Source organism: Cervus canadensis, chromosome 7 (assembly GCF_019320065.1).
Source record: "Cervus canadensis isolate Bull #8, Minnesota chromosome 7, ASM1932006v1, whole genome shotgun sequence".
Taxonomy (NCBI): Eukaryota; Metazoa; Chordata; class Mammalia; order Artiodactyla; family Cervidae; genus Cervus; species Cervus canadensis.
The window spans coordinates 56,771,404-56,785,155 of NC_057392.1; the positions used below are offsets into that span (position 1 = coordinate 56,771,404).

The following is a 13,752-nucleotide window of genomic DNA, read 5'->3' on the forward strand; positions in this document are numbered from 1 at the left end:
GCTTTGCTCTGTTTCCTCAGGATTGCTTTGGCAATTCTGGGTCTTTTGTGGTTCCATCTAAGTTTCAGTATTATTTGTTCTAGTTCTGTAGAAAATGTCATGGGTAATTTGTTTAAAAAGTGAAAGTGAAGTTGCTCAGTCATGGACAGAGGAACCGGGGAGGCTGCAGTCCATGGGGTCGCAAAGAGTAACTTGTTAAGGATCACATTAAATCTATAGATTATTTTGGGTAGTGTGGTGATTTTAACAATATTAATTCTTCTAATCCAAGAGCATGGGGTATCTTTCCATTTCTTTGAATCATCTTTGGTTTCCTTTATCAATGTTTTATAGTTCTTACCTCCTTTGTTAGGTTTATTGCTAGGTTTTTAATTGCAATTTTAAATGGGATTTAAAAAATTTTTTCTCTTTCTGATGTTTCATTTTTAGTGTAAAAAATGCAACAAATTTCTGTGTATTAATTTTTTTATCCTGCTACTTTGCCAAATTCATGTATTAGTTCTTATAGGTTTTGCATGAAGCCTTTAGTGTGCTCTATGTAGAGTACTGGGCTTCCCAGGTGGCTCAGTGGTAAAGAATCTGCCTGCCAATGCATGAGGCTCAGGAGACATGGGTTTGATCCCTGGGTCAGGAGGATCCCCTAGAGAAGGAAATGGCAACCCACTCCAGTATTCTTGCCTGTGGAATCCCATGAACAGAGAATCCTGGCAGGCTTCAGTTTGTGGGATTACAAAACAGTTGGACATGACTGAGTGACTAAACAACAACAACAATGTAATAAACTATTACATTATCTGCACATAATTTTGTTTTAAAACAGCTTTGTTGAGGTACAATTGGCATAAAATGAATTATACACATTTAAAATGTACAGTTAGTAAGGTTTATGTCTGTATTCATCAATAAAATCAGCACATACCAATATAATGAAGTTATTCATGAACCTCAAAAATTTCCTTAATAGTCCTTTTCTCACACCCTCCTTATGCGTCCACTTCCATTTCTATATAGCCACTGATCTGCTTGTGGTCACTATAGACTAGATTGCATTTTCTAGATTTTATATGAATAGATTGATACTGTATGTACTTTTTTCCATCTGGCTTCTTTCATCAAGCATAATTTAAAAATTCATCCATGTTGCTGGGTATATCAATAATTAGTATGCTTTTATTGCTGACTAGTATTTTCATATACAGGTAGATATTCCACAATTTGTTTATCCATTAATTTATCAATGGACATTTGGGTTATTTCCAGCTTTGGGCTATTAAAACTAAAGTGAATATTCATATACAAGTCTTTATACAGACAGCTTTCATTCCTTTTGAGTAAAGACCAGGAAGTAGAATGTTTAGGAGTATTATGTGGTCTTAATGACTTGACCTCTTTATCATTATGAAATGACTCTCTTTATCCCTAGTAATATTCTTTGTTTTGAAATTTGTGTGATAAGTGTGAGTCGTTCAGTCGTGTCCAACTCTTTGTGACCCAATGAACCCACCAGGCTCCTCATAACTGATAAAACCACCTTAGTTAACTAGTGTTACTATAGTATATCTTATTTCATTCTTTCAATGTATTTGTGTCTTTATATTTAAATTGACTTTCTTATAGAAAGCATGTTTGGGGATCTTATTTTTTAATCCATTCTGACAATATCTGCCATTTAGAGTTTTAGAACATTTACATTTACTGTGATGATTGATGTAATTAGGTTTACAACTACTATATTGCTTTTTTTTTTTCCATTCTCTTCTTTTATTCCCATTTTCTCTTTTTTCTGAATACTTTTAAATTAATCGAATTTTTTATGATTTTACTTTATCTCCTTTTTTCTTTTTTTTTTTTTATTTTATTTTATTTTATTTTTTTTTATTCTTTGAATCAGCCATGGATTTACATGTATTCCCAATCCCGATCCCCCCTCCCACCTCCCTCTCCACCCGATTCCTCTGGGTCTTCCCAGTGCACCAGGCCGGAGCACTTGTCTCATGCATCCCACCTGGGCTGGTGATCTGTTTCACCATAGATAGTATACATGCTGTTCTTTTGAAATATCCCACCCTCACATTCTCCCACAGAGTTCAAAAGTCTGTTCTGTATTTCTGTGTCTCTTTTTCTGTTTTGCATATAGGGTTATCGTTATTACCTTTCTAAATTCCATATATATGTGTTAGTATGCTGTAATGTTCTTTATCTTTCTGGCTTACTTCACTCTGTATAATGGGCTCCAGCTTCATCCATCTCATTAGGACTGGTTCAAATGAATTCTTTTTAATGGCTGAGTAATATTCCATGGTGTATATGTACCACAGCTTCCTTATCCATTCATCTGCTGATGGGCATCTAGGTTGCTTCCATGTCCTGGCTATTATAAACAGTGCTGCGATGAACATTGGGGTGCACGTGTCTCTTTCAGATCTGGTTTCCTCAGTGTGTATGCCCAGAAGTGGGATTGCTGGGTCATATGGCAGTTCTATTTCCAGTTTTTTAAGAAATCTCCACACTGTTTTCCATAGCGGCTGTACTAGTTTGCATTCCCACCAACAGTGTAAAAGGGTTGCCTTTTCTCCACACCCTCTCCAGCATTTATTGCTTGTAGACTTTTGGATAGCAGCCATCCTGACTGGTGTGTAATGGTACCTCATTGTGGTTTTGATTTGCATTTCTCTAATTATGAGTGTTTATCTCCTTTGTTATCTTAGTTGTTTTAACTATGACAGTGTACCTTCAAGTAGTAGTATTTCATTTTGCATATACTGTAAGAAATTTACAACAACATACTTCTATTTCTCCAGGTCTTTGTGCTTTTTTACTTCTACATGTTGTAAACAATACAACATGTTGTTATTGTCATAGTTAGCTATCTTTTTAAAAGATTTAGTTAATAAGAAAAATATTCTTTATATTTATCTACATGGTTTACTAGTTTTAATGCTTATCATTCTTGTGTGCAAATCCAGGTTTCCATAGATTGTAATTCTTGTAAAAAGATTTCCTTTACCATTTTTTGTAATGTAGTTCTATATAACTTGTACATTTGAAAAGTTCTTTATTTAGCCTTTTTTTCCTAAAGATATTTTGCAGAATCAAGAATTCTAATTTGACAGGTTTTTTTCTTTTAATACTTTTTTAAAGATGTTGTTCCACTGGCTACTTGCTTGCTTTGTTTCCAGTAAGAAAACTATAGTCATTCTTATCTTTGTTTTTCTCTATATCAGGTGTTTTTTCTCTGGTTTCTTTTTTTATTTTCTATCACTGATTTTAATCAATTTGATTTTGGTGTTCCTTGGTGTAGTTTTATATATTTCTTATGTTTGATTTTCATTGAGCATCTTGTGTCTGAGATTCTATAGTTTTTATCATGTAACAAATCTGGGAAAATATCAGCCATTATTTCTTTAATATTTTTCTGCTCCTGACTCCTCTTTAAGTATTCCAATTACATGTTTGTTTGACTACTTGAAGTTGTCCAACAGCTCACTGGTATGATACTTTTTTTTTTAATATAGTCTTTTTGGCTAGTTTCTGTTGCAGTGCTTCAAATTCACTAATCTTTCCTTCTGCAGTATCTAATCTGCTGTTAACACGGCTCAGTATATTTGTATTTTTCATTTAACATCATATCTAGACACTTGATGTGAACATCATAAAATATCTTTCATATCTCTACTTAACATGTTCAATCTTTCCTCCAGCTTCTTGGATATACAGAATGTAGTTATGGTAACTGTTTTAAAGTTTTTGTATCATATCATCTGTATCATTCTGGATATATTTCAGTAGATTTTTCTCATTATTATTACTCATACTTGCTTTGTATACATGGCAATATCTTATTGAATGCCAGTCTTTGAAATTTTTACAGTGTTGGTACTAGGTATTTTTGTGCTCCTATAAATATTCTTGAGCTTTGTTTTGGGATACACTTAGGTTTACTTGGAAATAGTTTGACCTTTAGGGGTCAAGCTTTTAAAGCTTTGTCGAATAGGACCAGGGAGGCATTTTCTCTGGGGCTAATTTTTCCCAGTTATCAAGGCAAAACTCTTCTGAGTACTCTACTTAATGGTTCATTAATTATAGGAGGTTTCTATTTTGATTGCTGGAAATAGACTGTATGCCTGGTTCCCTGTGCAGTCCGGGGATTTTTCCCTCTCATCTGGATTCCTTCCGCAGCCTCAGGTAGTTTCCTTTCACACGTGTGCTGATCACTACTCAGATGAGTAATTGAGGGAACTCCCAGCCAGTTACTTAAAAGGACCTTCTGCAGAGACAGCTGGAGTTCTCTCTGAGCAGCTGCCTCCCCTCCAGGGCTCTGCTCTGTGAATTCCACCCACCGTGAGCTCCCCAGACTCCCAGCTGCATCTCTGCAACTCACAGAGATTTCCAGGACCTCCCTGGGCTTCCCTCCTTGTGCCACAGTCTAGAAACTTTCCAGTCAGTAAGATGTGGCATTTGCAGGCATCACCTCAATTGTTTCCCACTCTTGGGATCACTCTTTGGTGCTGGCCATATTCAGTGTCCTATGAACCATTGTTTTGTATCTTTTGTCCAATTTTTTAGTTGCATCAGTAGGAGAGTAAAACTGGTCCCTCTTATTCCAACTTAGTTGGCGTGGAAGTCACTATAATAGTGTTTTATTGAATGAATAATTTGAGGATATAATAGTAACTTGAGCTACCTAATACAAAGACTTTTTCACATTTGTCTTATATAAGTTTTTCCATAACTTTAACTCCAGTGAGATTTTAGTACTTCTGTTGCACATGTAATTTCATAGCAATTTCCTCCATCTCACTATCCTTGTTTTTATTTCATCCTGTTGTGTTTTCATCTCAATTTGCTCACCCCTGAGGCTTTCTACTCCTGTTTAATAGAGGTTGCACCTTCTTGCAATCTACTGAGTGTCCTGCCCAGTAAGAAATCATTTCCAGAGATATGTTCCCCTGAGATTTCAGGATAAAACTTCCTTTCCTTGGTTTGCAGCTCTGTTTCATGGATTCCATCATGGTGTCTTCATAGGGCCCTTTGTGCCATACAGAGTATGTCAACGAGTATGTCATACTCTGAGTATGTCAGAGTATGTCTTTTGGTCTCATCCACTGTCCATCTGGGTGATGGGTAATTACCTTCTCAAGCCACAGCTAACCTCTAGGATCTGGAAGGTTTTCATCTAGCACAGCCCTGTTGGCCTGAGATGAACTGTTTGCCATTGCTTGGCATTTTGCTTCTCTAAATAGTGTACTGGCGGCATTGCTTTCCCCAGCAGGTATTACTATCGAGGTTGTCACTCCCTCTGCTTATGCCTTCAAAACCCTGTTACATGGTAGTACAACACTTAGGTTGCATTTTCCAGTACCAGTCTTCCTTTTACTGTTTCCTGTGGTCTTTGTGAGTTGTACCCCTTTATTCAGTATTAAGATCATGGATGTGAAAAGGGTGGGGAAAGAGAGATAGCCCTAAAAGTGCCTCAAAAAAGTATAATTCACACAGTAAAATATAGGTATCTGGTTTTCTGGTTAGTATTAATGTTAATAACATCATATTTCTTAACCAGAGGACAAAGAAATGGTTTTCCTATTTATTAGTACTAGTCTAGTCACTTGGTCGTGTCTGACTCTGTGACCCCGTGGACTATAGATCCCAGGCTCCTCTGTCCATGGAATTTTGCAGGCAGGAATATTGGAGTGGGTTGCCATTTCCCCCTCCAGAGGATCTTCCCAACCCAGGGATTGAACCCAGGTCTCCTGCATTCCAGGCATATTTACCATCTGAGCCACCAGGGAAGCCCTTTCCTACCTACAAGAATGAAAAGAAGGAAAATTTCAGAGGGAAAACTTACTCTACTCCTGTGGTATATTGAGTCACTTTCTGCACTTTCTTTATGCTACTGATTAGGCTTTCAGTAAGTGAAAATTCTTCCTAGTTTCTGGAAATTAGCTGATTGTTGATCCCAGTTTTCTCTTTTGAACTTTCATCTTTTTTATTTGTCTTTAAATGCACTTGAGAAGAAAATTGTAAAGGGGTATGTTGGTGTATAACCAATAGTCTGGATTTTTAGAGTCCCAGCTAAAATTACCTCTTTGATGTATTCCCCAAAAATTAAGCTAAATGACATTTACCTGATTGATATTACTAAAATTCACTGTCATCTTTTCTAAAAATTCACATAGCATAAGGGACTTTCTTATACGGCTATAGACTCTTTAAAGGGTCAGGATGCAGTTCATTCAAAAAGTATGAAGCTTACAAACTAGATTTCCAGGACCTCTGATTTAATCATATCTTTTTTATTTGATCAAAAGCATCATCCGTACCTTTGAAGACATTTATATAAAATTCTTGCCTCTTCCATGAAAAGAATGGGGCAACAAGGGTTTCATATTTACTAAACCTTGTGTCCTTGGATGCTTTCATTTTGCATGATGCAGAAACAAAGATCACTGCTAACAACCAAGCAGCTGTGACCCCTGTGGGAAACCTCGTTGCTCAGTCTTCAGGCTCAGAAGCCCCCATAGTCTACCTGAAGGATGTCGTGTGTTACCTGTCCCTACTGGAGTCGGGGAGACCTCAGGATAAGCTAGAGTGTAAGTACGTGCCCTGTCAAGGGGCTTTGACTTTTTCTAGAGGAAGACCTAGTGTCCTATCCATCCTAAGCAGGCTGAGGTTGATCTGGGATCCTGGGGGTGGGTCCTGCCCCCTTGAGGGAGGTCTTCTGCCCTGTCACCAGTAGTGACATAAACATTTCCTAGGATCTACCCTGGAACACAGTATGAGTTGTGTGGGGTGGGGGTGCATTTGACACCTTGGTATTGAGAATCCAGATCTGGAAAGGGAAGGGGTCTTTAAAAGAGGTGAAGAATCCCTTTCTCTGCTTGCAGGATTTCCTGAAAGCCTCTAATCAGAAAGCTGCTGCCTCCCCTTAGAAGATTTTTCAAGGGAAGATTTGCAACATCTGTCTTCCTTCCCCTGTTCCATGCCCAGGCAATTCTTTAACTATGAGGAATCCTTTTTTTTCTTGAGACATAACCAACCTCTCCCTTGTTAAAGCTTATTTCTGTGTCTTCACCCATCCCAATCCAAGTGTTTTGGCCTCTAGAGAAAGAAGACTGGTTAATTAAGGGAGTTGAGCTTGGTTTTAAAAACAAGCTTCAGAAGGAGAATAACAGCAGAAAGGGAAGCCCACAAAGTGCAGTCTCGCAGACAATCACTTTGGAGACGGTCTCGCTGGCCTCTGCGAGCCTACAGGCAAACTTTAAAACAGGTTATAGGTAGGTCTTCTTTAAAAATATATATTATTTTGGTTTCTCTTAGGATCTTAGGAGACACTAAGGGAAAAGCATACACATTATAGCAAAAGTTAGAATTCCAGTCAACGATCAGAATAGTCAACGAAATAAACATTAGCAAGGAGAAGTCTGGCAGAGGTTAATCCTTGCCAAAAACAAGATGAAACATTTGCTCATTAACCGAGCTTAATATCTACCCCACAGGTTTAAAGTATTAATAATTGCCAGTCTTAAATGATAATTTGGAAGCAAATGTACCAGATTTCTGTTTGTACTGACTAACGTTAAAAGGGAAATGTCAAATTATTTCCCACATTCGGTTGGATTTGAGGCATTGTATTTGTTCATAACTACCAGAGAGAATATGGCAGACTCTTCATATGAGTGTCTCTCAGACTGAGTCCTGTAATAGTGATAAAAAGAAACTAATTTTAAGAACTTTTTCTTATAGAAAAATTTAAATACAGATAAAAGTAGAGAATTCAAAGAACTTCCCTATATCCATCAACCACCTTCAACAATTACCAGCTTCTGGTCAGTTGTGTTTTATTTATACCTCCTATTCATTTTTTCTGCACCAGATTATTTTGAAGCCAATTTCAAACATCATATAATTTCATTTGTAAATATCTCAGTATGTATCTCTGAAATATGACTTTTCATTAAATATAATCACAACACTGTTATCACATCTAAAGAAAATGATTCCTTACTATTTTCAAACATTCAGTTTTCATTATTTTCAGTATTCATTGTTTTCCCATCATGGGAAACAATTCAAACGTTGTTTATTCAAATTGGAGGTTCAAGTAAAGTCCATACACTGCCATTGGTTACTATGTTGACTGTTTGCGTATTTTTTTCCCTGAAATTTTTTGTTGCAGAAACTTGGTCATTTGTCCTTAAAGTTTTCTTTAATTAAGTCAAATAAATTCAAATCATCTCAGATTTTAGTGATTGAAACCAAGTTAAACCTTTTAAAAAAATAACGGGGTGTGTGTGTGTGTGTGTGTGTGTGTGTGTGTGTGTATAGGAAATGATAGGCTGAAATTCCACCTATTATCAATGTAATAAAAAAAAGCTCAACATCGAACATCTCATTTTTGCTAAGCACTTTAAATGCACTATTAACCTCACAGTAACCCTAGAAAAGTGACACGATTTTTGTCATATATCTATATACATGTATATAGATATATGTATCATTTTGTCATTTATATATAAGAAAGCATGGAAAAGTTAAATGACTTGCCCAAGGCCATGCTTCTTTTTTTTTTTTTTTTTGGTAGGTTTTTTTTTTTTTTAATTTAATTTTTTTTTTTTTATTAGTTGGAGGCTAATTACTTCACAACATTTCAGTGGGTTTTGTCATACATTTATATGAATCAGCCATAGATTTACACGTATTCCCCATCCCGATCCCCCCTCCCACCTCCCTCTCCACCCGATTCCTCTGGGTCTTCCCAGTGCACCAGGCCCGAGCACTTGTCTCATGCATCCCACCTGGGCTGGTGATCTGTTTCACCATAGATAGTATACATGCTGTTCTTTTAAAACATCCCACCCTCACCTTCTCCCACTGAGTTCAAAAGTCTGTTCTGTATTTCTGTGTCTCTTTTTCTGTTTTGCATATAGGGTTATCGTTACCATCTTTCTAGATTCCATATATATGTGTTAGTATGCTGTAATGTTCTTTATCTTTCTGGCTTACTTCACTCTGTATAATGTATATAATCCTTAAAAAAAGGATGCTTGCTCGTACTTCCTTGTTCTACTCCTCATAGTAGGACCAAAGTGGGCTCCACATTAGAGCCACCTGGGCCCAGAGTGTTTCTGACTGGGACATTCAGAGGAGCCACAAAGAATTGGAAGCCCATGACCCTACTTTTAAATAACTTAAACTCCAACCAGAGACACACCACTGTATACACAAGGTCCTGAGACATAAAACATGTAGAAGGAAGTGACAACACAAGGGCAGATTAACAAATTAACCGGAGTGCTGTGACCCTGTGGGTACATCCCGAGAGGTCCAGAGTAGTTACATGAGCGAAGGGTCGGTCAGTGGAGGCTCCACGGAAAATGCTGGCACGAGGGAACATTTCAAAGGATAGGAAGGAAATGAAGACATTTTCAGCTCTGCTCCCCACCCTTCTTACTACTGAGCCCACAGACAGAATCTCTACCTTTTAGATTAATTAAACAGCAAGTTTCCAAATCTCATAAATGAACATTTAGTCCTTTCCTCAAAATTCATTCCCAAATCTTTCTTTTCCTCCATCACTTCTGTACAGTTAGAACATGGCAGAGGATGTTTCTGAATCACATGTTGACATTTTAGAAAAAGAAATACAGTAGCTTCTATAACAGTAACTACTTCATAATATTATTGAGGATTAAATAGTAATAATGATAGGTACATAAGATGATATACATATTAAATGCCATATATAAATATTTATTAATGAAAGAAAATAAAAATAACATCTGTTGAGTGCTTTCTACATTCCAGGCACTATAGATTCTGGTGTATCATTTATGTGTTAGTCTTCATTTGAAAAAAGACTTAGGGTAAAGAAATTATTTTCATCTCCATATTACAGATGAAGAAATTGAATCTAAAGAAGATAAATGACTTATTTGATGTGCTCGAGGTGGTAGGACAGGGCCATGGTCTGAAACTGTCTAACTTCACACCCTTCCTATGGGCAGTGGAAGCAGTGCCTCATCTGTCACTCCAGCGTCTGCCCACCACCAGCAGGGCATCTGCTTTGCGTTGTGTTCCCATGATGCTGAGAGGTGTGAATGCTCCATAGGGAATCACACTCAGGATCCAGATCTCATCAGCCACAGAGTTATTGCTCAGACAGTCCTAGAAGCCAGGTGGCTTGGTTCTCCTCCCTCTTCCCACCCTCTCTGTAAGGAAGCAGACTCTGTGGCTTGGAGGGTGGGTTAGCTGGCTGTAACAGACTGTGCCCCAGTGATGGTCAGAACTGACCTAAAAACTGGCATCAAAGTCTCAGCCCATCCCTGGTGCCTGGAAGACCTCCTCAAGCCTCGCCTTTGTGTTTCTTGCAGTCATGTTTCGTCTCTATGATTCAGATGAGAATGGTCTCCTGGACCAAGCGGTAAGTGCTCCAAATATTCCTCCAAGATCCAAGAAAGGGGAGAGGGGAGCAGGTGAAGGGAGAGTTCAAAAACTCCCAGTTCCACCATCATCAGAATAGCTGTGTCTCAATATGAGCTGCAGAGATGAATAGAAGCCCCCTCTTTCTACATCCAAAGAGCTGGGCCAGAGGAGAGTGAATGCCAGCTTTCTTTTTCATTCCAGAAGCCCAAATTGCAAAATCTCAGATTGGGGAGATGTAAAATCTAGCTAACTTCCCAGGTGGTTCAGAAATTCCCCCTTCAGTTTCCTGCTGAAGTTCCAGAGTGGAGGAAAGGAGGTGGGGAGAGGCAGTGAGACCAGGGCAGGAAGACAGGAAGAAGGCAGGTAACTTCTGGTGAGCATGGCCATCACCCTTGCCTTCTTCTCATATCCTAGGCACTAGCACTAGGAGTCTCGCTGTATCTTCTCTAAGCACATCATCCCATCCCACCAAACCTGGGAAGGCCTGAGTCTTGCCCCCACCTTCTCTCAGGAAGAAGCAGGAATAGGGTGGGGATCATAGGGTGGGAAGAAGGGCAGAAAAGGAAAAAGGCAGAGAGTGGAGAAGGCAGATAGAATCAGACAGGTCCTGTTCTCATGACTGGCAGGGTCAGAGATGGGATGCATTCCCAGAAAGGCTCTGAGGTTGAAGTGCATGGAGCTGAGACAGCCCAGAGGGAGGAAGAAAGGGAAGCAGTCCACTAGACCAACTGCCTCATCCAGGTTCCCCCTCAACCCCAGATGGTCTTAATGGGATCCCTATAGCCACATTTCAGTGCTGTGGGTTGGATCATGCAAGGGAACCATCGGAGAATCGTGGACACTTAAAACATTTGTTTAACACCCATTGATTATCTCGTATATGTCAGGCACTGGTCTAAGCCCTGGGGATGTATCAGTGAGCCAATGGAAAGAGATGCAGGTCCTCATAATGCTTTCATTCTAACGAAAACACACACACTGCAAAGTGTAGTCAAGTATGTGTTAAATATACATGTGTGCTGCTGCTGCTGCTAAGTCGCATCAGTCGTGTCCGACTCTGTGCCACCCCATAGATGGCAGCCCACCAGGCTCCTCCACCCCTGGGATTCTCCAGGCAAGAATACTGGAGTGGGTTGCCATTTCCTTTTCCAATACATGTGTGCTAGAGGAAGACAAAGAAGGGAAAGGAAGTGTTGGATGAGCTTCAGTTTTAGCAAGAGGAGCTAAGGAAGGACTCCCTGAGGGAAGGACATCTGAGCAGATACTTGAAGGATTTGAAGGGAGTGAGTCATGGGGAAGCGCCTTCCAGGCAGAGGGAGCAAGGGCACAGGTCCTTGAGGGGTGCCTGGAATGTCAGCAGATTAAGGAGGAGGCAAGAATGAGTGGAGCAGGAGGGGTGAACAGATGAGGTCAGAGAAGTAATGAGAAGGGACAAGATATCTGCAAAGCATTCTCAAGCCTTAAAGGTGATTACAAGGGTTTTCTCTGGAGAAGCGGAGAACCATTGCAGTTTCTGAGCAGACGAGTGACATGATTGACTTAGGTCCTCATAGAGTCTCTCTAGCTGCTGTGTTGAGTCTAGACTGTAGGAACATAGGCAGGGATACCAGTTGGGAGGCTGTAAAAATAAGCAAGACAAATGATGGTAACTTGCCTTAGGGTAGCAGCATTGCAGGTGGTGAGAAGTGGTTAAATTCTGGATCTGTTTGGAAGGTACCATTGGTGGACTGAAGCAAGTCTCAGAATAGTTCTCTGTCTCTCAACTTCCCACCAAGACCCCTTGGCAGTTGGATATCCAGACTCTTTGTGAACACTCCAAGTAATGGAGAATTCACCTGTTACCTTAAAACAGCCAATCCACTGCTGAGGATGATGTTAGAGAGGGCATCTTTCCGGCAACAAAGCCTCTAGTCCACCAGGGAAATTTTCAGTACCAAACTCGATTCTGCCCTTCTCTCCCCTCCCCCAACCCAATGGTGAGGTCAAAATAGGCCAACCTTCAACTCCTCCCTCCCTCTGTCCCTCAGCTTATTTCTGCCCGCTATAGCTGACCAGCAGAGTACCAGTTGTACACAGTTCAGCTCAGTTCAGTCTCTCAGTCGTGTCCGACTCTTTGCAACCCCATGAACCGCAGCACGCCAGGCCTCCCTGTCCCTCACCAACTCCTGGAGTCCACCCAAACCCATGTCCGTTGAGTCGGTGATGCCATCCAACCATCTTGTCCTCTGTCATCCCCTTCTCCTCCTGCCCCCAGTCTTTCCCAGCATCAGGGTCTTTGGCCTTCAAGTATTTGAATATCTGACCACACCTTCCCTAAAATCTTCTCCAAGCTCCAATTTCCTAATTTCTACAGTATTTCTGGTAAAACAGATTTAACTATCCACTCTAGTCAAGCTCTAGTTTGGCAATGTCATTCTTAAAATATGGCGTAGAATTGAACCTGCCCCTCCAGGACTCTAAGTATCCATATGAGGAGAACTCATTCTTCCTGAAATCTGCCCACTCTGCTTCCTGAAAATGCCAACCCATTTACACAGCTCTAGATCAAGTCTAATTCTCCAATTCAGAATCACATTGTTTGCTCACATTGAATCTTGGACCCTGCTAGATTCACAAGCTCTTTTCCACTGGAATATCTGCTGAACTCTGTTCCCACCTTACTGCCCACTTCCTTACCCCCACCTACTGCCTCATCTGCAGTTTTGCAGTGGGCTATTTTCTAATTTAAATGAGATACAATGTTAAAAATCCCTGTTGGGTTTTAACTTGCTTATGTTGATCCAGCATTCTGTCTGGTGAAAGTAACACCTTTAACCTTTGCTTTAGTTCTCCAACCCGTGTGCCCAAATCAACTTTATTATGAATATCCTAGATGGTACCCTAAATGTGCAAATGCTTCCTCAGTCCAGTGTGTTTCCGTGGGACTCTCGGGGCACTAATTCATTAGCATCCAGCAATTCTGTGAAGTTTTAGATAGAGCCTGGCCTTGGTACCAAACAAAAGGCTCACTCATTAGAGAAGCATAGCCTTCATGAATTTCCTGTTTCAGGAGTCCCAGACCCAGGGCTGGACTTGATACAAAGGATACAAAGGAGATGCCAAAAAGAATCTGAATCATAGTGCCTGAGAAAGGACCAACCCAGTGGCCCTACATCCAGCTGAAACTGACCCCCAGGGGGTACAGATGAATCCCAAGTTGCTAACACTGTGGGAATGAGGTGTGGGAAAAGGGGGAGGGAAGAAGTGCCTTGGTTTGTAAGTATTTTTAGGAGCCGTGATCACAAAGAAGGAGGAAACAGGGGAAGAATAAAGCTCAGAATAGGGGAAGGA

The 13,752-nt window shown here is 40.0% G+C and overlaps 1 protein-coding gene across 3 annotated transcripts in view; it reads left to right on the plus strand.

Moving 5' to 3' along the window:
- Positions 1-13,752, plus strand: part of DGKG (diacylglycerol kinase gamma) — a 211,674-nt gene that overhangs the window by 76,645 nt on the left and 121,277 nt on the right. For all 3 annotated transcript variants that reach the window (XM_043473481.1, XM_043473483.1, XM_043473480.1), the window contains exons 6-7: positions 6,435-6,590; positions 10,371-10,420. In XM_043473481.1, the coding sequence (XP_043329416.1) occupies positions 6,435-6,590; positions 10,371-10,420 (206 nt within the window). The remainder of the gene's footprint in view (positions 1-6,434; positions 6,591-10,370; positions 10,421-13,752) is intronic.